Source organism: Melospiza georgiana, chromosome 32 (genome assembly GCF_028018845.1).
Source record: "Melospiza georgiana isolate bMelGeo1 chromosome 32, bMelGeo1.pri, whole genome shotgun sequence".
Taxonomy (NCBI): domain Eukaryota; kingdom Metazoa; phylum Chordata; class Aves; order Passeriformes; family Passerellidae; genus Melospiza; species Melospiza georgiana.
In genome coordinates this window covers 439,216-466,915 of record NC_080461.1, presented here as the reverse complement: position 1 = coordinate 466,915, position 27,700 = coordinate 439,216, and the positions used below count along the sequence as shown (strand labels likewise).

The following is a 27,700-nucleotide window of genomic DNA, read 5'->3' as shown; positions in this document are numbered from 1 at the left end:
CGATATGTGGGGATCGCCGGCGATACGGAGGAGAATCGCGACAGAGGTTCGGAGCAGGCGCTGCTCGGGGGGCAGCCCCGTCGTCATGGTAACGGCGGCTTTCCAATCAGGCGCCGCGCGGGGCAACCCCGTCACCATGGCAGCGGGGGCCTTCCTTAGGGGCGACGTGTTGCTATGGTAACGGCAGGTTTACAATCAGGCGCCGCGCGGGGCAGCCCCGTTGCTATGGCAGCGGGGGCCTGCCATGAGGGCGGCGTGCAATATGGCGGCGCCCATGGCGAGCGCGGGAACGGGTGAGGGAGGCGGGGGAGGCGCGGGCGGGAATGGGAACGGGAACTGGGAGCGGGAATGGGAGAGGGAGAGGGAACGGGAATGGGGACCGGGAACGGGAGAGGGAACGGGAACGGGAATGGGACCCGGGAATGGGAGCGGGAACGGGAATGGGAACCGGGAACGGGAGAGGGAACGGGAATGGGAACCGGGAACGGGAGGGGGAATGGGACCCGGGAATGGGAGCGGGAACGGGACCCGGGAATGGGAGCGGGAACGGGACCCGAGCGGCGCCTCCGTCTCCCCTCAGGGCCGCGCTGAGCGCGGGGTCCCGGAGCCGGTACCGGGCAGCGGAGCTGGCACCGCCCGGGAATGGCGGAGGGGCCGGGACGGGCCAGGGTGAGTGAGGGGAGAGGCCGGGGAGGGGATCCGGGTGTGGGATCCAGGTGTGACAAGTGCAGAATCCAGGTGGGATCCAGATGTGGGATCCAGGTGTGAGATCCAGGTGGGATCCAGGTGTGAGATCCAGATGTGATCCAGGTGTGAGATCCAGGTGGGATCCAGGTGTGGGATCCAGGTGTGATCCAGGTGTGGGATCCAGGTGTGACAAGTGCAGAATCCAGGTGGGATCCAGGTGTGAGATCCAGGTGTGAGATCCAGGTGGGATCCAGGTGTGAGATCCAGATGTGATCCTGGTGGGATCCAGATGTGGGATCCAGGTGTGAGATCCAGGTGGGATCCAGGTGTGAGATCCAGGTGGGATCCAGGTGTGGGATCCAGGTGTGATCCAGGTGTGGGATCCAGGTGTGAGATCCAGATGTGGAATCCAGGTGTGAGCCCCTCCTGTCTCACCTTTGCCGTGGGGAGGTTTCGGTGTTTCCGTCTCTCCCCAGGGAATTTTGTCTCTCCCCAGGCTGGCCGGGCCCGGAGCCGCTCCCCAGGTGAGTGTTGGCACCTGTCCTCACCTGGTGTCACCTGTCCTCACCTGGCGTCACCTGTCCTCACCTGGTGTCACCTGTCCTCACCTCACCTGTCCTCACCTCACGTGTCACCTGTCCTCACCTGGTGTCACCTGTCCTCACCTGGTGTCACCTGTCCTGACCTCACCTGTCACCTGTCCTCACCTGGTGTCACCTGTCCTCACCTGGTGTCACCTGTCCTCACCTCACCTGTTGTCACCTGTCCTCACCTGGTGTCACCTGTCCTCACCTGGTGTCACCTGTCCTCACCTGGTGCCACCTGTCCTGACCTTTCTTACCTGTTCTCACCCTCACCTGTTGCCCCTCACCTGTCCTCATCCCCCTCACCTGTCCTTGTATTCCTCACCTGTCCTTGTATTCCTCACCTGTCCCCACCTGTCCCCACCTGTCCCCACCTGTCCCCACCTGTCCTCACCTGTCCTCACCTGTTTTTGTGCCCCTCACCTGTCCCCACCTGTCCCCACCTGTCCTCACCTGTCCCCACCTGCTCTCCAGGGGATTTGGGTCCCTGGGAATGCTGGGATGGAGCGGGGTGGGAATGTCCCAGAGAGGTGACAGGTGAGGTGTGACAGGGGATAGGTGAGGTGGGAGAGGTGAGATGGGTCAGGTGAGATGGGACAGGTGAGATGTGACAGGTGAGGTGTGACAGGTGAGATGGGACAGGTGAGATGGGACAGGTGAGATGTCCCAGGTGAGGTGGGACAGGTGAGATGTGACAGGTGAGAGGTGACAGGTGATGTGGGACAGGGGACAGGTGAGGTGGGACAGGTGAGATGTGACAGGTGAGAGGTGACAGGTGAAATGGGACAGGTGAGATGTGACAGGTGAAATGGGACAGGTGAGATGTCCCAGGTGAGGTGGGACAGGTGAGATGTGACAGGTGAGAGGTGACAGGTGAGGTGGGACAGGGGACAGGTGAAATGGGACAGGTGAGATGGGACAGGTGAGATGTGACAGGTGAAGTGTGACAGGTGAAGTGTGAAAGGTGAGATGGCCCAGGTGAGATGGGACAGGTGAGGTGTGACAGGTGAGATGTGACAGGTGAGATGGGACAGGTGAGATGGGACAGGTGAGGTGGGACAGGTGAGATGTCCCAGGAGCTTTCCCCACCTGCCTGGTATGGGGAACCCACCTGGACTCACCTGGGCACATCTGGGCCCACCTGGGCACATCTGGGGCCCACCTGAGCTCACCTGTGCTCACCTGGGGCACATCTGGGCTCACCTGGGCCCCACCTGGGCACATCTGGGCTCACCTGTGCTCACCTGGGGCTCACCTGGGGCCCACCTTGGCCCACCTGGGCACACCTGGGGCTCACCTGGAGCTCACCTGGGCTCACCTGGGGCCCACCTGGGCTCACCTGGGCACTCCTGGGCTCACCTGGAGCACACCTGGGGCACATCTGGGCTCACCTGGGCCCCACCTGGACCCACCTGGGCCCACCTGGGCTCACCTGGGCTCTGTCCTGTTCCAGATCCCATCCAGGATGTGCTCGGGGAGCTCCTGGGATCTGATGGTAACGGAGGAGCTCCAACGGGGTCACCTGGGGTCACCTGGGGAGATCACCTGGGGTCATCTGGGGTCACCTGGAGGGAATCACCTGGGAGTCACATCTGGGGTCACCTGGGGCCAATTGAGGGGAGTCACCTGGAGGGGATTACCTGGGGTCACCTGTGGAGGGTCACCTGTGGAGAGAACCACCTGGAGAGAATCACCTGGGGTCACCTGGAGAGAACCACCTGGAGAGAACCACCTGGAGAGAACCACCTGGAGAGAACCACCTGGAGAGAACCACCTGGAGAGAACCACCTGGAGAGAATCACCTGGAGAGAACCACCTGGAGAGAACCACCTGGAGAGAACCACCTGGACAGAACCACCTGGAGAGAATCACCTGGAGAGAATCACCTGGAGAGAACCACCTGGACAGAACCACCTGGAGAGAACCACCTGGAGAGAACCACCTGGAGAGAATCACCTGGGGTCACCTGGAGGGGATCACCTGGGAATCCCCTGGGGTCACCTGGGAATCACCTGGGGGCCAGCTGGGAATCACCTGGAGGGAATCCCCTGCCCTGGGGTCACCTGGGGGGGGGGGGGGTCACCTGAGGGGATCACCTGGGGTCACGTGGAGATCACGTGGGAGTTACCTGGAGTGGATCCCTGCCCTGGGCTCACCTGGGGGGGATTACCTGGGGGGGATCCTTGCCCTCCCCGCCCCCACCTGTCTCCGTGTCCATCCCTGACCCCTCCCTTGTTTCCAGATGAGGCCCCGGCTCCGCCCTCCCGAGGTTCCCGCGCCTCCTTCCTGCAGGTAAGCCCAGGTGAGCCCAGGTGGGCACAGGTGGGTCCAGGTGAGCTCTGGGTGATCCCAGGTGAGCTCTGGGTGGGCCCAGGTGGGTCCAGGTGAGCTCTGGGTGATCCCAGGTGAGCTCAGGTGGGCACAGGTGGGTCCAGGTGAGCCCAGGTGGGTCCAGGTGAGCTCTGGGTGATCCCAGGTGAGCTCAGGTGGGCACAGGTGGGTCCAGGTGAGCCCAGGTGGGTCCAGGTGAGCTCTGGGTGATCCCAGGTGAGCTCAGGTGAGCACAGGTGGGCACAGGTGAGCTCTGGGTGATCCCAGGTGAGCTCAGGTGGGCACAGGTGAGCCCAGGTGGGTCCAGGTGAGCTCAGGTGGGCCCAGCCCTGCCCTTCCCCCATCGGGGCCGGGCTGAGCCTCGTTCTCCAGGTGAGCTCACCTGGGGCCCAAAAAATGGAAAATTCCCAATGGAGAAAGGGAAATTCCCAAGGAACAGGAAATTCCCAAACCCAGGAAATTCCCAACAGGGAATGGGAAATTCCCAAAAAAACAAGAAAAAAAATGGGAAATACCCAATGGAAAATTGAAAACTCCCAAAAAATGGGAAACTCCGAAAAATGGGAAATCCAAAAAAATATCCAGGAAATTCCCAACGGGAAAAAGGAAATTCCCAAAGAGGGGGAAATTCCCAAAGAATGGGCAATTCCAGAAAAATGGGAGATTCCCAATGGAGAGTGGGAAATTCCCAGAAAATGGGAAATTCCTAAAAATGGGAAATTCAAAAAAACCGAGGAAATTCCCAACGGGGAAAAGGAAATTTCCAATGGAGGAGGGAAAATTCCTAAAGAACAGGGAATTTCCCCCAAAGAATGGGAAATTCTCAAAAGGGGATAGGAAATTCCCAAAGAACAGGAAATTCCAAAAAATGGTAAATTTCCCCGAAGAATGAGCAATTCCAGAAAAATGGGAAATTCCAAATAGGAAATGGAAAATTGTCAGTGGAGAGTGGGAAATTCCCAGAAAATGGGAAATTCCCAAAGAACAGGAAATTCCCAATAGGAAAGAGGATGTACCCAATGGGGAAGGGGAAATTCCCAAAAAATGGGAAACTCCAAAAAATGGGAAATTCCAAAAAAACCAAAAAATTCCCAATGGGGAAAAGGAAATTCCTAAATGGAAGAGGAAAAATTCCCAAAGAGGAATGAGAAATTCCCAAAGAACAGGAAATTCCCTCAAAGAATGGGAAATTCCCAATGGGAAGCAGGAAGTTCCCAACAGGAATAGGAAATTCCCAATGGAGAGCGGGAAATTCCCAGAAAATGGGAAATTCCCCAAAACAGAAAATGGGAAATTCCCAATGGGGAAATTCCCAAAGAACAGGAAATACCCCATAGGGAACAGGAAATACCCAATGGGGAGTAGGAAATTTCCAAAAAATGGGAAACTCCAAAAAATGTGAAATTCCCAAAACCCAGCAAATTCCTAACGGGGAAATTCCCCCAAAAAATGGGCAATCCCCAATGGGAAATTGGAAATTCCCAAAAAATGAGAAACTCCAAAAAATGGGAGATTCCCAAAAAACCAGCAAATTCCTAACGGGGAAATTCCCTGTGAGGGAAGGGAAATTCCCCCAAAAAATGGGCAATTCCCAAAAACCAGCAAATTCCTAACGGGGAAATTCCCCCCAAAAATGGGCAATCCCCAATGGGAAATTGGAAATTTCCAAAAAATGGTAAACTCCAAAAAATGGGAAATTCCCCAAAACCAGCAAATTCCTAACGGGGAAATTCCCCCAAAAAATGGGCAATTCCCAAACAGGAAATGATAAATTCCCAATGGGGGAAGGGAAATTCCCAATGGAGGGGAAATGGGAAATTCCCAGTGGGGAAGGCGCAAAGGTGAGCAGGGCAGAATTCCCAAGGGATTTGGGACCCACCTGGGCTGCAGGTGAGGGCAGGAGCTGCTCCCCACCAGGAGCTGGATCCCACAAATCACTGGGATTCAATGGATCATCGGGATCAAGATACCACGGATCCCACAAATCACCAGGATCTGGATCCAGTGGATCCCACAAATCACCAGGATCTGGATCCCATGGATCCTACAAATCACCAGGATATGGATCCAGTGGATCCCACAAATCACCAGGATCCAATGGATCATCGGGATCAAGATCCCATGGATCCCACAAATCACCAGGACCTGGATCCAGTGGATCCCACAAATCCCCGGGACCTGGATCCAGTGGATCCCACAAACCCCCGGGATCCGGATCCAGTGGATCCCACAAATCACCAGGATCTGGATCCCATGGATCCCACAAACCCCCAGGATCTGGATCCAGTGGATCACACAAATCCCCAGGATCTGGATCCAGTGGATCCCACAAATCACCAGGACCTGGATCCAGTGGATCCCATGGATCTCCGGGATCAGCTGGACGAGCTGGACGAGCTGGATGCAGAAATCCTGGGAATGGCCAGAGCCGGGTCCAGAGCGGGGAGATGCAGCGGGAAGGGGCCGGGCCCCCAAAAAGGTACCGGGAATTCCCTTGGGATCGACCCCAATCCTGAGGGATCAACCCCAAATCCTGTGGGATCGACCCTGGGATCAACCCCATTGCTGGGGGATCAACCCCAGATCCTGTGGGATCGACCCTGGGATCAACCCCATTCCTGGGGGATCAACCCCATTCCATGGATTCAACTCCAATCCTGTGGGATCAGCCCTATTGCTGAGGGATCAACCCAAATCCCATGGGATCAACCCCAATCCTGTGGGATCCACCCCATTGTTGTGGGATCAACCCTAGGATCAACCTCAACCCCATGGGGTCGACCCCAATCCATGGGATCAGCCCCAATCCTGTGGGATCAACCCCAATCCTGTGGGATCCACCCCATTGCTGTGGGATCAACCCCGGGATCAACCTCAACCCCATGGGGTCGACCCCAATCCATGGGATCAGCCCCATTGCCACGGGATCGACCCCAGTCCTGTGGGATCGACCCTGGGATCATTGCTGGGGGGTCAACCCCATCCCATGGATTCAACCCCAATCCTGTGGGATCAGCCCCATTGCTGAGGGATCAACCCAAATCCCACGGGATCAACCCCATTCCAGTGAGATCCACCCCATTGTTGTGGGATCAACCTGGGATCAACCTCAACCCCACGGGATCGACCCCAATCCTGTGCGATCAACCCCAATCCATGGGATCAGCCCCATTGCTGTGGGATGGACCCCAATCCATGGGATCAACCCCATTGCCGTGGGATCGACCCCAATCCGTGGGATCAACCCCAAATCCTGTGGGATCGACCCTGGGATCAACCCCATTCCTGGGGGATCAACCCAAATCCCATGGGATCAACCCCACTCCAGTGGGATCCACCCCATTGCTGTGGGATCAACCTCAACCCCATGGGGTCGACCCCAATCCATGGGATCAACCCCATTGCCACGGGATCAACCCCAATCCTGTGGGATCGACCCCAATCCATGGGATCGACCCCAATCCATGGGATCAACCCCATTGCCACGGGATCAACCCCAATCCTGTGGGATCGACCCCAATCCATGGGATCGACCCCAATCCATGGGATCAACCCCATTGCCACGGGATCAACCCCAATCCTGTGGGATCGACCCCAATCCATGGGATCGACCCCAATCCTGTGGGATCAACCCCATTGCCACGGGATCGACCTCAATCCTGTGGGATCGACCCCAATCCATGGGATCAGCCCCAATCCTGTGGGATCAACCCACAGTTGTCCCAGTGCTGGTGACACCCAGGGATGTCCCACAGTTGGTGACACCCAGGGATGTCCCAATGTTGGTGACACCTGGAGATGTCCCAGAGGTGATTGTTGACACCCAGAGATGTCCCAGTGTTGGTGACACCCAGAGATGTCCCGGTGTTGGTGACACCCAGAGATGTCCCGGTGTTGGTGACACCCAGAGATGTCCCAGTGTTGGTGGCATCCAGGGATGTCCCAGTGCTGGTGGCACCAGGAGATGTCCCAGTGTTGGTGACACCCAGGGATGTCCCAGTGTTGGTGGCACCCAGGGATGTCCCAGTGTTGGTGACACCCAGAGATGTCCCGGTGTTGGTGACACCAGGAGATGTCCCAGTGCTGGTGTCACCTGGAGATGTCCCAGTGCTGGTGGCACCCAGGGACATCCCAGATGCCACCACTGCTCCCCCCCCAGCCCCTCCCCGTGCCGATGTCACCTTTGGGGACGACGTCGATGACCTGATGGATTCCCTGGGGCTCGGCAGCGACGGAGCCGGGAGCGCGCCGGGAACGCCGCGGGGGTGAGGGGACAACAGGGACAACGGGGACAGGGAGGGGTCTGGTGCCACCTCAGTGCCACCTCAGTGCCACCCAACCTGTGCCCAGCCAGGGGCTCCAGAGGGGCCGCACCGGGACCCAGGAGCAGCCGGGAAAGGCGGAACTGGAACCGCAGAGGGAGAACCAGGGGCAGGAGCAGCCAGGTGAGCATGGGGGGGTCCCGGAGGGTGAAACCCCGTTGGGAATTCCAGGGATTTTGGGAATTTTGTGGGATTTTTTTGGGAATTCCGTGTGCCGTTGTTCCGCAGGGCCGGGATTTCCCTTCGGATCCTACGAGCCCTCAGTGGCCTCGGGGACCGGGCGGAGACGGGGACGGAGGTACCGGGGAGGGGGGGATGTCCCCAGCTGGCTGTGTCCCCGATGTCCCCAATGTCCTGAATGTCCCCCATTGTCCTGAACGTCCCCTACTGTCCCCAGTGTCCCCCATTGTCCTGAATGTCCCCAATGTCCTGAATGTCCCCTGTTGTCCTGAATGTCCCCTACTGTCCCCAGTGTCCTCCATTGTCCTGAATGTCCCCAATGTCCCCCAATGTCCTGAATGTCCCCTACTGTCCCCAGTGTCCCCCATTGTTCTGAATGTCCCCAATGTCCCCCATTGTCTCCCATTGTCCTCAATGTCCCCATTGTCCCCAATATTCCCATTGTCCCCCACTGTCCCCAGTGTCCCCAATGCCCCTGGGGTGCCCATTGTCCCCATTGTCCCTCACATTTCCATTGTCCCCCAATGTCCCCATTGTCCCCAATATCCCCAGTGTTCCTGTTGTGCTCATGGTCCCCAATGTCCCCATTGCCCTCAATGCCCCCATTGTCCCCAGTGCCCCATTGTGCTCATTGTCCCCAGTGTCCCTATTGTCCCCAATATCCCCTTTGACCCCCAACGTCCCCCAATGTCCCCAGTGTTCCTGTTGTGCTCATTGTCCCCTTTGTCCCCCAGTGTCCCCGTTGTACCCAGTGTCCCTGGTGTGCCCACTGTCTCCATTGTCCCCAGTGTCCCCAATGCCTCCTTTGTCCCCCATTGTCCCCCATTGTCCCCCATTGTCCCCAGTGCCACTGGTGTGCCCATTGTCCCTCATATTCCCATTGTCCCCAATGTCCCCTGCTCAGTCCCCATTGTCCCCAATGCCTCCAATGTCCCCATTGTCTCCAATATCCCCTAGTGTCCCCCAATGTCCCCAATACCCCCGATGCCCACATTGTCCCCAGTGTCCCCATTGTACCCATTGTCCCCAATGTCCCCATTTTACCCAGTGCCCCCAACGTCCCCAATGTCTCCATTGTCCCCTGCCCAGTCCCTATTGTCCCCAATATCCCCCAGTATCCCCCAATGTCCCCAGTGCCCCCGAGGTGTCCATTGTCCCCATTGTCCCCCATATCCCCATTGTCCCCAGTGTCCCCAATGCCCCCATTGTCCCCCAGTGTCCCTCAATGTCCCCAGTGTCCCTGTTATGCTCATTGTCTCCAGTGTCCCCCAATGTCCCCATTGTCCCCCACTGTCCCCAGTGTCCCCATGCCCCTGGGGTGCCCATTGTCCCCATTGTCCCTCATATCTCCATTGTCCCCATTGTCTCCCAATGCCCCCTTTGTCCCCCAATGTCCCCAGTGCCCCTGGTGTGCCCGTTGTCCCTCATATCCCCATTGTTCCCAGCGCCCCATTGTCCCCATTGTCTCCCAATGTCCCCATTGTCCCCAGTGCCCCTCTTGTGCTCATTGTCCCCAATGCCCCCGTTGTCCCCCATTGTCCTCCAGTGTCCCCCACTGTCCTCATTGTCCCTCAGTGTCCCCAATATCCTCCATTGTCCCCAGGGTTCCCACTGTCCTCAATGCCCCCATTGTCCCCAGTGACCCTCTTGTGCTCACTGGTGTCCACAATGTCCCCATTGTCCCAAGTGTTCCCTTTGTCTCCATTGTCCCCCAGTGTCCCCCAATGTCCCTAATGTCCCAAGTGTCCTCATTGTCCCCAGTGGCCTTGTTGTGCTTATTGTCCCCTATGCCTCCATTTTCCCCCATTGTCCCCAATGTCCCCATTGTCCCCTTTGTCCCCCATTGTCTCCAGTGTCCCCTGCCTAGTCCCCATTGTCCTCAGTTCCCCAGTGTCCCCATTGTCCTGAATGCCCCCATTGTCCCCATTGTCCCGAATGCCCCCATTGTCCCCAGTGTCCTCTGTTGTCCCCAGTGTCCCCATTGTCCTCAGTGCCCCATTGTCCCCAGTGTCCTCAGTGTCCCTATTGTCCCCTGCCCAGTCCCCATTGTCCCGAATGCCCCCATTGTCCCCAGTGTCCTCTGTTGTCCCCATTGTCCCCAATGCCCCCAGTGCCCCCCATTGTCCCCAGTGTCCCCAGTGTCCCTCTGTCCCCACAGGTGCTCAGTTGGGAGCAGCTCCCGACGTCCCTCCGGGGCCGATTGGCTGGGGCTGAAGGACGAGGATTTCCTGGGGCTGGGGGACAACGATTTCCTGGGAATGGGACAGAAGGACAAGGATCCCACAGGAATGGGACAGAAGGACAAGGATTCCATGGGAATGGGACAGAAGGACAAGGATCCCACAGGAGTGGAACTGAAGGATGAGGATTTCCTGGGATTGGGATCAAAGGACAAAAACTTCCTTGGATTGGGACAGAGGAACAAGGATTCCACTGGATTGGGACAGAAGGACGAGGATTTCCAGGGATTGGGATCAAAGGACGAGGATCACCCAGGACTGAGATTGAAGAACAAGGATTTCCTTGGATTGGGATCGAAGGACGAGGATCCCTCAGGAGTGGGACAGAAGGACGAGGATTTCCCAAGACTGGGATCAAAGGACAAAGATCCTCTAGGATTTGGATCGAGGGACAAGGATTTCCTTGGATTGGGACAGAAGAACAAGGATCTCTCAGGATCGGGATCAAAGGACGAGGATTTCCCAGGATTGGGCGACAAAGATTTCCTTGGATTTGGATCGAAGGACGAGGATTTCCCAAGATTGGGATCAAAGGACAAGGATCCCTCAGGATTGGGACGGAAGAGCAAGGATCCCACAGGACTACGGGACAAGGATTTCCCAGGACTGGGACAGAAGGACAAAGATCCCTCAGGACTGGGATCAAAGGACGAGGATCCTCCGGGATTGAGATCGAGGAACAAGGATTTCCTTGGACTGGGATCAAAGGAAAAGGATTTCCTGGGATCAGGACAGAAGGACAAGGATCCCACAGGACTGGGACAGAAGAACAAAGATCCCTCAGAATTGGGATCGAAGGAAAAGGATTTCCCAGGATTGGGACACCAGGATGAGGATTTCCCGGGACCGAAGGCCGAGGACCCCCCGGGCCCCGGTGCCCCCGGATCCCTGTGGAATTCCCACCCCTGGAGGGTCCCGGAGCCCCCCGAGCCCAGCAGGTAAAGGGAACCCTTGAGAGATCCCACCTGGCATCCAGGAGATCCAGGTGTGGCAGGTGACATCACTGTCCCAGGTGTCCTCCAGGTGTTCCAGGGGATGTCACTGCCCCTGGTGATGTCCCTGTCCCAGAATGTCCTCCAGGTGTGCCCAGATGACATCGCTGTTCCAGTCCCCTCCAGGTGTCCAGGGGGACGTCCCCATCCCAGGTCTCCTCCAGGTGTGCCTAGGTGATGTCTCTGTCCCAGGTGACATCACTGTCCCAGCTGTCCCCTAGGTGTCTGGGGGGACATCCCCGTTCCAGGTCTCCTCCAGGTGTCCCAGGGAATGTCCCTGCCCCAGGTGATGTCCCTGCCCCAGGTGACATCACTGTCCCAAATGTCCTCCAGGTGTGCCAGGGGATGTCCCTGTCCCAGGTGATGTCACTGTTCCAGTCCCCTCCAGGTGTGCAGGGGATGTCCCTGTCCCAGGTGATGTCACTGTCCCAAATGTTCTCCACGTGTGCCAGGGGATGTCCCTGTCCCAGGTGATGTCACTGTTCCAGTCCCCTCCAGGTGTGCCAGGGGATGTCCCTGTCCCAGGTGTCCCAGGTGACATCACTGTCCCAAATGTTCTCCAGGTGTCCCAGGTGATGTCCCTGCCCCAGGTGATGTCCCTGTCCCTGTCCCAGGTGTGCCAGGTGATGTCCCTGTCCCAGGTGTGCCAGGGATGTCCCTGTCCCAGGTGTCCCAGGGATGTCCCTGTCCCAGGTGTGCCAGGGATGTCACTATCTCAGGTGTGCCCAGGTGACATCCCTGTCCCAGGTGTCCCCTCCAGGTGTGTCAGGGATGTCCCTGCTCTGAATTCCCCTCACCTGAGCTCCTCCCACCTCCCCGTTCCCAGGAGGAGGCTCCCCTGGCTCAGCTCACCTGGCTGGGACACAGGTGTCACCTCGGAGGGTGCAGGTGTCACCTGGGACACAGATGTCACCTGGGAGGGCTCAGGTGTCACCTGGGACACAGATGTCACCTGGGTGGGACACAGGTGTCACCTAGAAGGGTCCAGGTGTCACCTGGGTGGGCTCAGCTGTCACCTGGGAGGGCTCAGGTGTCACCTGGGACACAGATGTCACCTGGATGGGACACAGGTGTCACCTAGGAGGGTCCAGGTGTCACCTGGGAGGGCTCAGGTGACCAGTGTTGGGGAGGTGACGCCAGGGATGGAAGTTTGGGGTGTCCCCGTTCCCTCAGAGTCCCAAAGGTGACACCCGTGGCACTGGGCAGGTCAGGGGGACGAGCGGCACAGGTGACACAGATAACAGCACAGGTGACCCAGGTGGCATGGGTGACACAGGTGGCACAGGTGACATGGCACAGGTAACAGAGGTGACACAAGTGACCCAGCACAGGTGGCACAGATGACATGGCACAGGTGACAGAGGTGACACAGATGGCACAAGTGACACAATGCAGGTGGCACAGGTGACAGAGGTGACACAGCACAGGTGACACAGGTGACTCAGGTGGCAGAGATGACATGGTACAGGTGGCACAGGTGACAGAGGTGACCCAGGTGACACAGATGGCACAGGTTACACAGATGACATGGCACAGCTGACATAGGTGACACAGGTGGTACAGGTGACTCAGCACAGGTGACAGAGGTGGCACAGGTGACCCAGGTGACACACATGACATGACACAAGTGCCATAGGTGACACAGGTAGTACAGGTGACAGGTGATGCAGGTGACATGGCACAGGTTGCACAGGTTGATACAGGTTGACACAGGTTGACAGAGATGATACAGCACAAGTGACACAGGTGGCACAAGTGACAGAGTTGACACAGGTGACCCAGGTGGCACACGTGACTCAGGTGGCACAGGTGACCCAGGTGGCACAGGTGACACAGCACAGGTGACAGAGATGACACAGGCAGTGCAGGTGACATGGCAGAGGTGACCCAGGTGACAGAGGTGACCCAGGTGGCACAGATGGCACAGCATGGGTGGCACAGGTGTCACACAGGTGTCACAGGTGGCAGAGGTGACACATAGGTGCCACAGGTGGCAGAGGTGACACACAGGTGAGACACAGGTGCCACAGGTGTCACAAGTGTCACAGGTGGCAGAGGTGACACACAGGTGACACACAGGTGACACACAGGTGTCACAGGCCAGGCCCCACCCCCCTGACTCTCCCCTGGGATTTGTTCCCCCCCAGGCTGGAGCTCCCCCTCGGGCAGGTGGCACCAGGTGACACGGCACAGGTGGCACAGGTATCAGCAGGTGACACGGCACAGGTCACACGGATGTCACAGGCGACAGCAGGTGAGGCTCTGTCACCCCCCAGGTGTCCTCAGAGGTGCCCTGGTCTGGGCAGGGACACGTGGGGAGCTGTGCCAGGGGATCATGGGATAGTGGGATATCGGGATAACGGGATAGCGGGATTGTGGGATAGCGGGATAATGGGATAGCAGTATAATAGGATCATGGGACCATGGGATCATGGGATAGCGGGATATCGGGATAACGGGATAGCGGGATTGTGGGATAGCAGTACACTAGGATCATGGGACCATGGGATCATGGGATAGTGGGATATCGGGATAACCGGATAGCGGGGTTGTGGGATAGCGGGATTGTGGCATAGGATCATGGGACCATGGGACCATGGGATAGTGGGATATCGGGATAACGGGATAGCGGGATTGTGGCGTAGCGGGATAATGGGATAGCAGTATAATAGGATCATGGGACCATGGGATCAGGATAATGGGATAGCGGGATTGTGGGATAGCGGGATTGTGGGATAGCAGTATAATAGGATCATGGGATCATGGGATAGTGGGATAGTGGGATAACAAGATAGTGGGATAATGGGATGGGATAATGGGATATTGGGATAGTGGTATAATGGGATAACAGGATAATAGGATAATGGAATAATGGGATGGGATAACAGGATAACAGGAAAATGGAAATTGGGATCATGGGATGGGATCATGGGATATCAGGATGGGATCATGGGATGGGATAACGAGATGGGATAATGGGATAACGGGATGGGATCATGGGATGATGGGGTGGGATAATGGGATAATGGGATAACAGGATAATAGAATAACAGAATAATGGGATGGGATAACAGGATAATGGGAAATTGGGATAATGGGATGGGATAATGGGATAATAGGATAATGGGATAACGGGATGGGATCATGGGATGGGATAATGGGATAATAGGATAATGGGATAACGGGATAACGGGATGGGATGATGGGATAACAAGATAACAGGATAATGGGAAATGGGGATAATGGGATGGGATCATGGGATGGGATAATGGGATAATGTGATGGGATGATGGGATAACGGATAACGGGATGGGATGATGGAATAATGGGATAACAGGAGAATGGGATAATGGGGTAACAGGATAATGGGATAACAGGATAATGGGATAACAGGATGGAAGAATGGGGTAACAGGACAATGGACTGGGATCATGTGATATCAGGATAACAGTATGGGATAGGATCAATGGGATTAATGTGTTGTGATCCATAAGATCGGATGGGATGGCACAATGGGATGGGATCAATGGGATGGGATGGCATCCATGGGATTGGGTCCATGGGATAGGATGGATGGGATTGCATCATGGGATGGGATGGGATCCATGGAATCCTTGGGATGGGATGGGATGGGATGGGATGGGATCATGGGATGGGACCCTGGGATAGGGTTGATGAGATCGATGGAATGGGATAATGGGATGGGATGGGATGGGATGGGATGGGATGGGATGGGATGGGATGGGATGGGATGGGATGGGATGGTTCCGTTCCTCCCACGTGTCCCAGTGATGGCTTTGTCCCATTTTCCACCCCAGCCGTGCAGGAGGTGCCGGGTCATGCCACGCCCGCCCAGGTGAGTGCTGGGCCAGGAACAGGGAGGATCCCGGGGATCCCTTGGGATCTGGGCATGGATCAGCATTCCCAGAGAGGGGAGCTGCCCGTCCCAGGCCCCTCCTGGAGCATCCCCGTGTCCCACAGGAGGATCTGGTGTGGGATCCAGCCCCGTCCCGCCCGGAGAATCCCCGAGCTCTCCCGTCCTGGCTCTGCCCAGAGCTTCCCGCAGCGTTCCCAGCCCGGAGGCACCAGGCGAATCTGGGATCCTCCCCATCCCAACAACGCCAGGTGGGTCCTGGAGCCCTCCCATCCCAGCCCCACAGGGATTTGGGATCTCTTCCATCCGGGCCCCACAAGGATTTGGGATTTCCCCCATCCATTCCCCACAGGGATTTGGGATCTCTCCCATCCCAGCCTCACCAGGATTTGGGATCTCTCCCATCCCAGCCCCACCAGGATTTGGGATCTCTCCAACCCCGGCCCCACAAGGAGGATTTGGGATCTCTCCCATCCATTCCCCACAAGGATTTGGGATCTCCCATCCCAGCCCCACAAGGATTTGGGATCTCTCCCATCCCAGCCCCACCTCAAGGATCTGGGATCTCTCTCATCCATTCCCCACAAGGATTTGGGATCTCTCCCACCCCAGCCCCACAAGGATTTGGGATCTCTCCCATCCCAGCCCCACTAGGAGGATTTGGGATCTCTCCCATCCATTCCCCACAAGGATTTGGGATCTCTCCCATCCCAGCCCCACCAGGAGGATTTGGGATCTCTCCTATCCCAGCCCCACAAGGATTTGGGATCTCTCCTATCCCAGCCCCACAAGGATTTGGGATCTCTCCCATCCCACCAGGAGGATTTGGGATCTCTCCCACCCCAGCCCCACAAGGATTTGGGATCTCTCCCATCCATTCCCCACAAGGATTTGGGATCTCTCCCACCCCAGCCCCACAAGGATTTGGGATCTCTCCCATCCATTCCCCACAAGGATTTGGGATCTCTCCCATCCCAGCCCCACCAGGAGGATCTGGGATCTCTCCCATCCCAGCCCCACAAGGAGGATTTGGGATCTCTCCTATCCCAGCCCCACAAGGATTTGGGATCTCTCCTGTCCCAGCCCCACAAGGATTTGGGATCTCTCCCATCCCACCAGGAGGATTTGGGATCTCTCCCACCCCAGCCCCACAAGGATTTGGGATCTCTCCCATCCATTCCCCACAAGGATTTGGGATCTCTCCCACCCCAGCCCCACAAGGATTTGGGATCTCTCCCATCCATTCCCCACAAGGATTTGGGATCTCTCCCATCCCAGCCCCACCAGGAGGATCTGGGATCTCTCCCATCCCAGCCCCACAAGGAGGATTTGGGATCTCTCCCATCCCAGCCCCACCTCAAGGATCTGGGATCTCTCTCATCCATTCCCCACAAGGATTTGGGATCTCTCCCACCCCAGCCCCACAAGGATTTGGGATCTCTCCCATCCTGGCCCCACAAGGAGGATTTGGGATCTCTCCAATCCATTCCCCACAAGGATTTGGGACCTCTCCCACCCCAGCCCCACAAGGATTTGGGATCTCTCTCATCCATTCCCCACAAGGATTTGGGATCTCTCCCACCCCGGCCCCACAAGGATTTGGGATCTCTCCATTCCCAGGACCATCCCGGCTGTGGGGTCGCCCTGCAGACCCTCCAAGCCCGGCTAGAGGAGCTGGAGAACCAGGTGAGGCTGAGGGGTCACCTGTGGGTCACCTGTGGGGGTTTGGAGATGTCACCTGTGTGTGTCACCTGTGGGTGTCACCTGTGACGGTCACTGGGAGGTGTCACCTGTGTGGTCACCTGCAGGGGTCTCCTGGAGGGTCATCTGGGGGGGTTTGAGGATGTCACCTGGATGGTCACCTGGGGGGGTTTGGGGATGTCAACTGTGGGTGTCACCTGGAGGGTCACCTGGGGGGTCACTGGGAGGTGTCACCTGTGGGGTCACCTGCAGGGGTCTCCTGGAGGGTCACCTGGGGGGGTTTGGGGATGTCACCTGTGGGTGTCACCTGGGGGGTCACCTGGGGGGTCACTGGGAGGTGTCACCTGTGGGGTCACCTGCAGGGGTCTCCTGAAGGGTCACCTGGGGCTGTCATCTGTGGGGTGTCACCTGTGGGGTGTCACCTGTGGGGTCACCTGAAGGTGTCACTGGGATGTGTCACTGGGAGGTGTCATCTGGGAGGTGTCACCTGGGAGGTCACCTGTGGGGTTTCACCTGGGGATGTCACCTGGGGATGTCACCTGTGGGGTCCACCTTTGGGGTCACCTGTGTGTGTCACCTGGGATCCCAGCCACACGGGGAAACGGAGGTGCCCGTGGGGGCCCCGTGCCCAGGGTGGCACCTGGAGCCCATGCTGTTGCCACCAGGTGCGGGCGCTGGAGCTGGAGCGGGCACGGTGGTGGGGACAGGTCCTGCAGGAGCTCCCGGAGAGCTGCCCCAGGTAACGAACGGGGGCTCACCTGTGCTACCAGATCCCTGCTCCTTACCTGGGGCACCCCGGGACATGGGATCACCCCAGGAACACCCCAGGAACACCCCAGATCCCTGAATCACCCCAGGAACACCCCAGGATCACCCCAGGAACAACCTGAATCACCCCAGAACACCCCAGACCCCAGGATCACCCCTGATCCCATGATCACCCCAGAATCACCCTGGATCTCTCCAGACCCCAGGATCACCCCTGATCCCTGGATCATTCCAGACCCCAGGATCACCCCAGATCCCGGGAACATCCCAAATCCCTGGATCACCCCGAATCTCAGGAGCACCCCAGATCCCCGAATGTCAGGAGCACCCCAGACCCCTGGATCACCCCAGGGCAGAGGACCACCTGCAACCCCAGGATCACCCCAGATTCCTGGAGCACCCCAAATCCCTGGATCACCCCTCACCCCAGGATCACCCTGGATCACCACAGACCCCAGGATCACCCCAGATCCCTGAATCATCCCTGGGACAATCCCAGAATTCTGGATAATTCCAGAATCACCCTGGGTCACCTCAGAATCATCCTGGATCACCCCAGAATCACCCTGGGTCACCCCAGGTCCCTGAATCACTCCAAACCCCAGGGTCATCCCCAGACCCCTGGATCACTCCAGAGCCCAGGAACACCCTGAATCCCTGGAACACCCCAGATCCCGGGAACACCCCAGGCCTCAGGATCATCCCAGAGCCCTGGATCACCCCAGAATCACCCTGGGTCACCTCAGACCCCATGATCATCCCAGAGCCCTGGATCACCCCAGAATCACCCTGGGTCACCTCAGACCCCATGATCACCTCAGATCCCTGGGTCATTCCAGATTCCTGGAACACCCCAGACCCCAGGATCACCCCAGATCCCAGAACCATCCCAGACCCCAGGATCACCCCAGAATCACCCCAGGATCACCCCAGACCCCTGGGTCAGCCCAGACCCATGGATCACCCCAGATCTTTGGATCACCCCAGATCACAGGACCACGCCAGATCCCAGAACCACCCCACAACTCAGGATCACCCCAGACCCCAGGACCACCCCAGACCCCAGGAGCAGGACAAGCAGCTCTCAGGTAAATTCCCTCACAGGTAAATTCCCTCCGAGTGCATCATTCCAGTGGGACCCTCTGCTCCATCCCAGAGCTGATCCCATGGGATCCAGACGGTCCCGGGACAGATCCCGGTGTCCAGAAGGATCCCAAAGGATCCCTGGGGCTGCAGATCCCTGTCCCAGCCCTCCTGGGTGGGATCCTGGCCTGGGGCTCTGCTGGGCTGAGTGGGGAATGGCGCTCGAACAGGGGCTGGGCTCTGTCCGGGATCCCCAGGGAACGGGAAAAGTTCACAGAATTCTCAGAATTCATGGAATTCACAGATTTCACTGAATTCACTGAATTAATGGAATTAATGGAATTCACAGATTTCAAAGAATTCACGGAATTCACAGAGTTCACAGGATTCACTGAATTAATGGAATTCACAGATTTCACAGAATTCCCAGAATTCACTGAATTCACAGATTTCACAGAATTCACGGAATTCACTGAATTCACAGATTTCACAGAATTCACTGAATTCACTGAATTCACAGAATCCAGAGGGTCCCGGGACAGATCCCGGTGTCCAGAAGGATCCCAAAAGATCCCTGGGGCTGCAGATCCCTGTCCCAGCCCTCCTGGGGGAATCCTGGCCTGGGGCTCTGCTGGGCTGAGTGGGAAATGGCGCTCGAACAGGGGCTGGGCTCTGTCCGGGATCCCCAGGGAACGGGAAAAGTTCACAGAATTCTCAGAATTCATGGAATTCACAGATTTCACTGAATTCACTGAATTAATGGAATTAATGGAATTCACAGATTTCAAAGAATTCACGGAATTCACAGAGTTCACAGGATTCACTGAATTAATGGAATTCACAGGTTTCACAGAATTCACAGAATTCACTGAATTCACAGATTTCACAGAATTCACTGAATTCACTGAATCCAGAGGGTCCCGGGACAGATCCTGGTGTCTAGAAGGATCCCAAAGGATCCCTGGGGCTGCAGATCCCTGTCCCAGCCCTCCTGGAGGGATCCTGGCCAGGGTGGCAAGTGATGCTCGAACAGGGGCTCAGCTCCGTCTGGGATCCCAATGGATCCCAGGAAACGGGGAAAGTTCACAGAATTCATGGAATTCTCAGAGTTCACAGAATTTACAGAATTACAGAGTTCACAGAATTAATGGAATTCACAGAATTTGTAGAATTCTTAGAATTTACAGAGTTCACAGAATTCACCGGATTCTTGGAATTCACAGAGTTTGTAGAATTCTCAGAATTTACAGAATTCACAGAGTCTGCAGAATTCACAGAATTCATGGAATTCATAGAATTCATGGGATTCACAGAATTTTCAGAATTCTCAGAATTCACGGAAGTCACAGAATTCAATGAATTTGCAGAATTCATGGAATTCACTGAATTCACAGAGTTCACAGAATTAATGGAATTCACTGGATTCGCAGAGTTCATGGAATTAATGGAATATATAGAATTTGTAGAATTCTCAGACTTTACAGAATTCACAGACTACAAAATTCACGGAATTTGCAGAATTCATGGAATTCACAGAATTTACAGAGTTCACAGAATTCGCAGAATTCACAGAGTTCACAGAATTCATGGGATTCGCAGAATTCACGGAAGGCATAGAATTCACTGAATTTGCAGAATTCATGGAATTCACAGAATTTACAAAATTCACAAAATTTGCAGAATTCACATAATTTGCAGAATTCAGAGAATTTGTAGAATTCTCAGAATTTACAGAATTCACAGAATTTACAAAATTCACAGAATTTTCAGAATTCACAGAATTCACAGAATTTCAGAATTCATGGAAGTCACAGAATGCACCGAATTCACAGAATTTGAGTTGTCCCTGGCGAACCAGAGGCCAGGAGCTGAGGCTGGCAAAGTCCTGATCCAGATCCCACAGAGGGATCTCCCTGGGATGGGATGGGATGGGATGGGATGGGATGGGATGGGATGGGATGGGATGGGATGGGATGAGATGGAGCAGGAACATGGAGGGGTTTCCCTGTGGGATTTCCCTGTTCTGGCATGGGATTGGATTGAGCAGGAACATGGGGTTTTTCCCTGTGAGATATTGCTGTCCTGGGATGGGATGGAGCAGGAATAGAGGGGTTTTTCCCTGTGGGATATTGCTGTCCTGGGATGGGATGGAGCAGGAGCAGAGGGGTTTTTCCCTGTGGGATATTGCTGTCCTGGGATTGGATTGAGCAGGAACACGGGGTTTTTCCCTGTGGGATATTGCTGTTCTGGGATGGGATGGAGCAGGAACAGAGGGGTTTTTCCCTGTGGGATATTGCTGTCCTGGGATGGGATTGAGCAGGAACAGAGGGGTTTTTCCCTGTGGGATATTGCTGTCCTGGGGTGGGATGGAGCAGGAACGTGGGGTTTTTCCCTGTGGGATATTGCTGTCCTGGGGTGGGATGGAGCAGGAACAGAGGGGTTTTTCCCTGTGGGATATTGCTGTCCTGGGATGGGATGGAGCAGGAACAGAGGGGTTTTTCCCTGTGGGATCTCCCCGTGCATGGAGGGTGATCCCATCTCCTGCCTCCCGGCTGTCCCTGGCAGAGCTCCAGGCCAGGCTGTGCCGGCAGCAGCGGGATGCGGAGCGGGAGCAGAGCCAGCTCCAGGAGGCCGTGGCTGACCTGGAGACCAGGCTGGGGGAGCGGGAGCAGCTCCTGGAGCTGGTGAGGCCCCGTCCCCGAGCTGTGGCTGTCTCCTGTCCCCATCTCTGTCCCTGTCCCTCTGTCCCTGTCTCCTGTCCCTGTTGCTGTTCATGTCCGTGTCCCATGTCCACATCCTGTGTCCCTGTCCCTATCCCCTGTCCCCATCCTGTCCCTATCCCCATCCCCCATTCCCTGTCCCTGTCCCCATCCCACTCCTGATCTCTCCCCAGGAGCGCCACTCCCTGTGTCCCTATCCCTGTCCCCATCCATGTCCCCTGTCCCCATCCCTGTCCCCATCCCACTCTCGGTGCCTCCCCAGGAGCGCTGCTTCCAATATCCCTGTCCCTGTCTCCTGTCCCCCTGTCCCTGTCCTTGTGTCCCTGTCCCCCTGTCCCCATGCCACTGCCCCCGTCCCCCCAGGAGCGCCGTCGCGCCGCGGCCGAGCGCAGCCGTGCGGATTCCCTGCGGGAGGCGCTGGAGGAGCAGCGCCGGCTCTCGGCTCAGCTGCTGGCCATGGAGAGGGCGGCGCTGGACGAGGCCAAGGTGAGCGGGGACAGGGCCCAGGTGAGCCCCAGGTGAGCAGGGACACACCCAGAGGAGCCCCAGGTGAGCAGGGACATGCCCAGGAGAGCACAATTGAGTGGGGACATGCCCAGGGGAGTCCCAGGTGAGCCCCAGGTGAGTGGGGACACGCCCAGGGGAGCCCCAGGTTAGCAGGGACACGCCCAGGGGAGCCCAAGTGAGCGGGGACACGCCCAGGGGAGCCCCAGGTGAGCAGGGACACGCCCAGGGGAGCCCAAGTGAGTGGGGACATGCCCAGGGGAGCCCCAGGTGAGCGGGGACAGGGCCCAGGGGAGCCCCAGGTGAGCCCCAGGTGAGCAGGGACAGCCCCAGGTCAGCCCCAGGTGAGCCCCAAGCAGGGAGGGGCTGCGGCTTCCCCAGGGAACCACTGGGGGATGCCGGGGTGGGGGCCTGGACCCGCTCTGGGAGGGACTGGGGTGGGGAGGGGGCTCAGAACCAGCCAGGACTGGGAAAGGGGCTCAGGACGAGCCAGGATGGGAGTGGGACCAGGAAAGGGGCTCAGAACCAGCCAGGTCAAGTCCTCTGGATGCCCACACAGGGCCGGAGCAGCCTCTGGAATTTCGCTCTGTGAGCGGCAGGGCCGGGCTGTAGGAGGGCAAACCCGGCTCCTGGAGCTGCAGGAGGGCAAACCCAGCTCCTGGGGCTGCAGGAGGGCAAACCCAGCTCCTGGAGCTGCAGGAGGGCAAACCCAGCTCCTGGGGCTGCAGGAGGGCAAACCCAGCTCCTGGGGCTGCAGGAGGGCAAACCCAGCTCCTGGAGCTGCAGGAGGGCAAACCCGGCTCCTGAGGCTGTAGGGGGGCAAACCCGGCTCCTGAGGCTGTAGGGGGGCAAACCCAGCTCCTGGAGCTGCAGGAGGGCAAACCCGGCTCCTGGGGCTGCAGGAGGGCAAACCCGGCTCCTGGGGCTGCAGGAGGGCAAACCCAGCTCCTGGAGCTGCAGGAGGACAAACCCGGCTCCTGAGGCTGTAGGGGGGCAAACCCGGCTCCTGGAGCTGTCCCCGGTCCCGCAGGGCTCAGGGCTTGAACGGGCTCAGAACCAGCCAGGATGGAAACTGGAAGGGGTTCAGAACCAGCTGGGTGAGAGTGGGACTGGAAGAGGGGCTCGGGACCAGCCAGGACAGGGAAAGGGGCTCAGAACCGGGTGGCATGGGAGCAGGGCTTGGAGCTGGAAGGGAAAAGGGCTCAGGGCTGGAAGGGGCTCAGAACCAGCAGGATGGGATCAGGAAGGGGCTCAGAACCAGCAGGATGGGATCTGGAAGGGGCTCAGAACCAGCAGGATGGGATCGATCAGGAAGGGGCTCAGAACCAGCAGGATGGGATCAGGAAGAGGCTCAGAACCAGCAGGACGGGATCTGGAAGGGGCTCAGAACAGGCCAGGTCGAGCCCTCTGGAGGCCCACACGGGGCTGGAGCTCCCGGGCTGGAGCAGCCTCTGGAATTCCGCTCTGCGAGCGGCGGGGCCGGGCTGTAGGAGGGCAAGCCCCGCGGGAAGCGGCTCCTGGAGCTGTCCCCGGTCCCGCAGGCAGCGTGCCTGGAGGAGCAGCGGGCGGAGCTCCGGGAGCGCTCCGAGGAGCGGCGGCGCCTGGCGGCCGCGTGGGCCGAGCTCCGGCAGCGGGAGCGGCTGGGCCGGGAGCGGGACGAGCAGCACCGGGAGCGCGCCCTGAGCCTGGACGCGGCGCTGAGGAGCCTGGCCAAGGTCCCCGTGGGCACCCGGGGTTCCTAAACCACCTTCTCCTCCTCCCGCTGCTCCAAAGGACGGGACAGGTGAGGTTTGCTGTTCCCCCAAAGGATCAGGCAGAGCTGAAGTTGCGGAGCAGGGAGCTGAGATCCAAGGAGGAGCAGCTCGCCAGGGACAGGGAGGAGCTGGAGGAGGCCTGGAGGGAGCTGAGGCTGGAGAAGGAGAAGGTTCTGAGGGCTGAGCAGCGGCTGCAGGAGCGGGAGGAGGAGATCCGTGAGCTGGCCGAGGTAAATGGAGCATCGGGGGTGGAACTGACAGAGCTGAGCTGGGGCTCCACATCCCCCAAACTGGGGCTCCACATCCCCCCAAACGGAGGCTCCACATCCCCCAAACTGAGGCTCCACATCCCACTGAGCTGGGGCTCCACATCCCACTGAGCTGGGGCTCCACATCCCCCCAACTGGGGCTCCACATCCCCCAAACTGGGGCTCCACATCCCACTGAGCTGGGGCTCCACATCCCCCCAACTGGGGCTCCACATCCCCCAAACTGGGGCTCCACATCCCCCAAACTTGGGCTGCCCATCCCCCCAACTGGGGCTCCACATCCCCCCAAACTGGGGCTCCACATCCCCCCAGACTGGGGCTCCACATCCCCCAAACTGAGGCTCCACATCCCCCAAACTGGGGCTACACATCCCCCAAACTGGGGCTGCCCATCCCCCCAGCTGGGGCTCCACATCCCCCAACTGGGGCTCCACATCCCCCCAAACTGGGGCTCCACATCCCCCAAACTGGGGCTCCACATCCCCCAAACTGGGGCTCCACATCCCCCCAAACTGGGGCTCCACATCCCTCTGAGCCATGCCTGGGTCCTGTTCCCTGTGTCCGTGCTATTCCCCCATCCCTGTGCCAATTCCAGTCCTGGTGCCATTCCCTGTCCCCGTCCCATTCCCTGTCCCAGTCCCTTTCCGTTTCCCAGTGCCATTCCCCATCCCAGTGCTGTTTCCTCATTCCAGTCCCATTCCCTGTCCCTGTCCTGGTCCCATTCCCGATCCCATTCCCTGTTCCTTTCTCCATCCCAGTCCTGTTCCCAGTCCATTCCCCTGTCCTGCTCCTGTTCCCATTCCCAGTCCCATTCTCCCATCCCGATGCTGTTCCCTGTCCCAGTCCCAGCCCCGGTCCCGTTCCACATTACCGGTCTCATTCCCATCCCTGTTCCCCATCCTGTTCCCCGTCCCATTCCCCGTTCCCATCCCCGTTCCCCATTCCTGTTCCCATCCCCGTTCATTGTTCCCCATCCCATTCCCGTTCCCCATCCCATTCCTGATCCTGTTCCCTGTCCTATTGCCATTCCCATTGCCATTCCCATTCCCCTCCTCATTCCCGTTCCCCATTCCCTGTTCCCCATTCCCATCCCTGATCCCGTTCCCGTTCCCGTTCCCATTGTCGCAGCGCTCGGTGCAGCAGCAGCAGGACGGGCAGCCCCATTCCCTGTTCCCATCCCCATCCTCATTCCCGTTCCCATTCCCCATTCCCATCCCCATCCCCATCCCCATTCCCATTCCCATTCCCCCATTCCCCATCCCCATCCCCATTCCCATTCCCCCATTCCCCATCCCCATCCCCATCCCCATTCCCATCCCCACTCCCCATTCCCATTCCCCCATTCCCCATTCCCATCCCCATTTCCATTCCCCATTCCCATTCCCATTCCCGTTGCAGCGCTCGGCGCAGCAGGAGGGGCAGCCCCATTCCCCATTCCCATTCCCCATTCCCCATTCCCATCCCCATTCCCCATTCCCATTCCCATTCCCCATTCCCCATTCCCATCCCCATCCCCATCCCCATTCCCATTCCCATTCCCCCATTCCCCATCCCCATCCCCATTCCCATTCCCCCATTCCCCATCCCCATCCCCATTCCCATCCCCACTCCCCATTCCCATTCCCCCATTCCCCATTCCCATCCCCATTTCCATTCCCCATTCCCATTCCCGTTCCCGTTGCAGCGCTCGGCGCAGCAGGAGGGGCAGCCCCATTCCCATTCCCCATTCCCCTTCCCCATTCCCCATTCCCATCCCCATTCCCCCATTCCCCATTCCCATTCCCCATTCCCCATTCCCATCCCCACTCCCCATTGCCCCATTCCCCATTCCCATCCCCATTCCCATTCCCCATTCCCATCCCCACTCCCCATTCCCCCATTCCCCATTCCCCATTCCCATTCCCCATTCCCATCCCCATTTCCATTCCCCATTCCCATTCCCATTCCCATTCCCATTCCCATTCCCATTCCTGTTGCAGCGCTCGGCGCAGCAGGAGGGGCAGCCCCATTCCCTGTTCCCATTCCCCATCCTCATTCCTGTTCCCATTCCCCATTCCCATCCCCATCCCCATCCCAATCCCCCATTCCCATCCCCATTCCCATTCCCCATCCCCATTCCCCATCCCCATTCCCATTCCCATTCCCCCATTCCCCATTCCCATTCCCATTCCCCATTCCCATTCCTCATTCCCCATTCCCATCCCCCATTCCCCATTCCCATTCCCCATTCCCCATTCCCAATCCCATTCCTGTTTTCCCGGTGCAGCGCTCAGCACAGCAGCAGCAGGAGGGGCAGCCCCATTCCCCATTCCCGTTCCCGTTCCCCATCCCCATTCCCATTCCCGTGTCCCATTCCCAATCCCGTTCCTGTTTTCCCGGTGCAGCGCTCAGCGCAGCAGCAGCAGGACGGGCAGCCCCATTCCCCATTCCCGTTCCCGTTCCCCATCCCCATTCCCATTCCCGTGTCCCATTCCCAATCCCATTGCTGTTTCCCGGTGCAGCGCTCGGCGCAGCAGCAGCAGGACGGGCAGCCCCATTCCCCATTCCCGTTCCCGTTCCCCATCCCCATTCCCATTCCCGTGTCCCATTCCCAATCCCGTTCCTGTTTTCCCGGTGCAGCGCTCGGCGCAGCAGCAGCAGGACGGGCAGCCCCATTCCCCATTCCCCATTCCCCATTCCCCATTCCCATTCCCGTGTCCCATTCCCAATCCCATTGCTGTTTTCCCGGTGCAGCGCTCAGCGCAGCAGCAGCAGGACGGGCAGCCCCATTCCCCATTCCCGTTCCCGTTCCCCATCCCCATTCCCATTCCCGTGTCCCATTCCCAATCCCATTGCTGTTTCCCGGTGCAGCGCTCAGCGCAGCAGCAGCAGGAGGGGCAGCCCCATTCCCCGTTCCCGTTCCCGTTCCCCATCCCCATTCCCGTGTCCCATTCCCAATCCCATTCCTGTTTTCCCGGTGCAGCGCTCAGCGCAGCAGCAGCAGGACGGGCAGCGGGCGCTGCGGGAGTCTCGCAGGACGCAGCAGGAGCAGCGGCAGCGGCTGCAGGAGCTGCAGGAGCAGCAGGAGCGGCTGCGGCAGCAGGAGCAGCGCCTTACACAGGCAAATGCCCCCTCATTCCCTGGAAATCACCCTGGAAAATCCCCCCTCCTTCCCTGAAAATCCCCTCAGAAAATCCTCTTCTCCAGAAAATCGCCCCCCAGGAAATTCCCCTTTCTGAAAATCCCCCCAGAAAATCCCCACGGAAAATACCCCGTCACAGAAAATACCCCCTCCTTCCCTGAATATCCCCCGGGAAAATCCCCCCTCCCCAGAAAATCCCCCTTCCATAATTCCCACATTTCCCACTCCCACATTTCCCCTTTCCACATTTCCCATTCCCACGTTTCCCACATTCCCCACATTCCCACCTTTCCCATTCCTTCATTTCCCACCTGTCCCAGTATTCCATTCCTACCTTTCCCATTTCCACCTTTCCCTTTCCCACATAACCACCTTTTCTATTCCCACATTTCCCCTTTCCAAATTTCCCATCTTTCCCACATTGCCCACATTCCCACCTTTCCCATTTCCCACATTTCCCACCATTCCATTCCCACCTTTCCCTTTCGCACATTCCCCATTTCCACATTTCCCACATTTCCCATTCCCACCTTTTCCACATTCCCCATTCCCACCTGTCCTATTCCCACC

General features: G+C 58.0%; 1 protein-coding gene across 6 annotated transcripts; it reads left to right on the top strand.

The window, feature by feature from the left end:
- Positions 1–248: 248 nt before the first annotated feature.
- On the top strand, positions 249–27,179 carry LOC131095022 (fas-binding factor 1 homolog). Of its 6 annotated transcripts, XM_058042615.1 has the most exons (21): positions 249–293; positions 581–669; positions 1,184–1,211; positions 2,725–2,766; positions 3,514–3,563; positions 5,943–6,081; positions 7,762–7,867; positions 7,953–8,047; positions 8,153–8,222; positions 10,263–11,282; positions 13,484–13,590; positions 15,155–15,192; positions 15,318–15,461; positions 16,831–16,896; positions 17,577–17,650; positions 18,667–18,767; positions 21,328–21,446; positions 21,846–21,968; positions 23,528–23,701; positions 23,794–23,970; positions 26,972–27,179. In XM_058042615.1, exons 2-21 carry the CDS (start codon positions 643–645, stop codon positions 27,164–27,166), a joined length of 2,895 nt encoding a protein of 964 aa, XP_057898598.1. In that variant the 5' UTR covers positions 249–293; positions 581–642; the 3' UTR covers positions 27,167–27,179. The 6 variants fall into 6 exon arrangements, with proteins under 6 accessions (XP_057898598.1, XP_057898599.1, XP_057898600.1 ...); XM_058042616.1 differs by lacking the exons at positions 1,184–1,211; positions 3,514–3,563; XM_058042617.1 differs by lacking the exons at positions 249–293; positions 581–669; positions 1,184–1,211; positions 2,725–2,766; positions 5,943–6,081 and having other exon boundaries at positions 3,393–3,563.
- Positions 27,180–27,700: the final 521 nt, after the last annotated feature.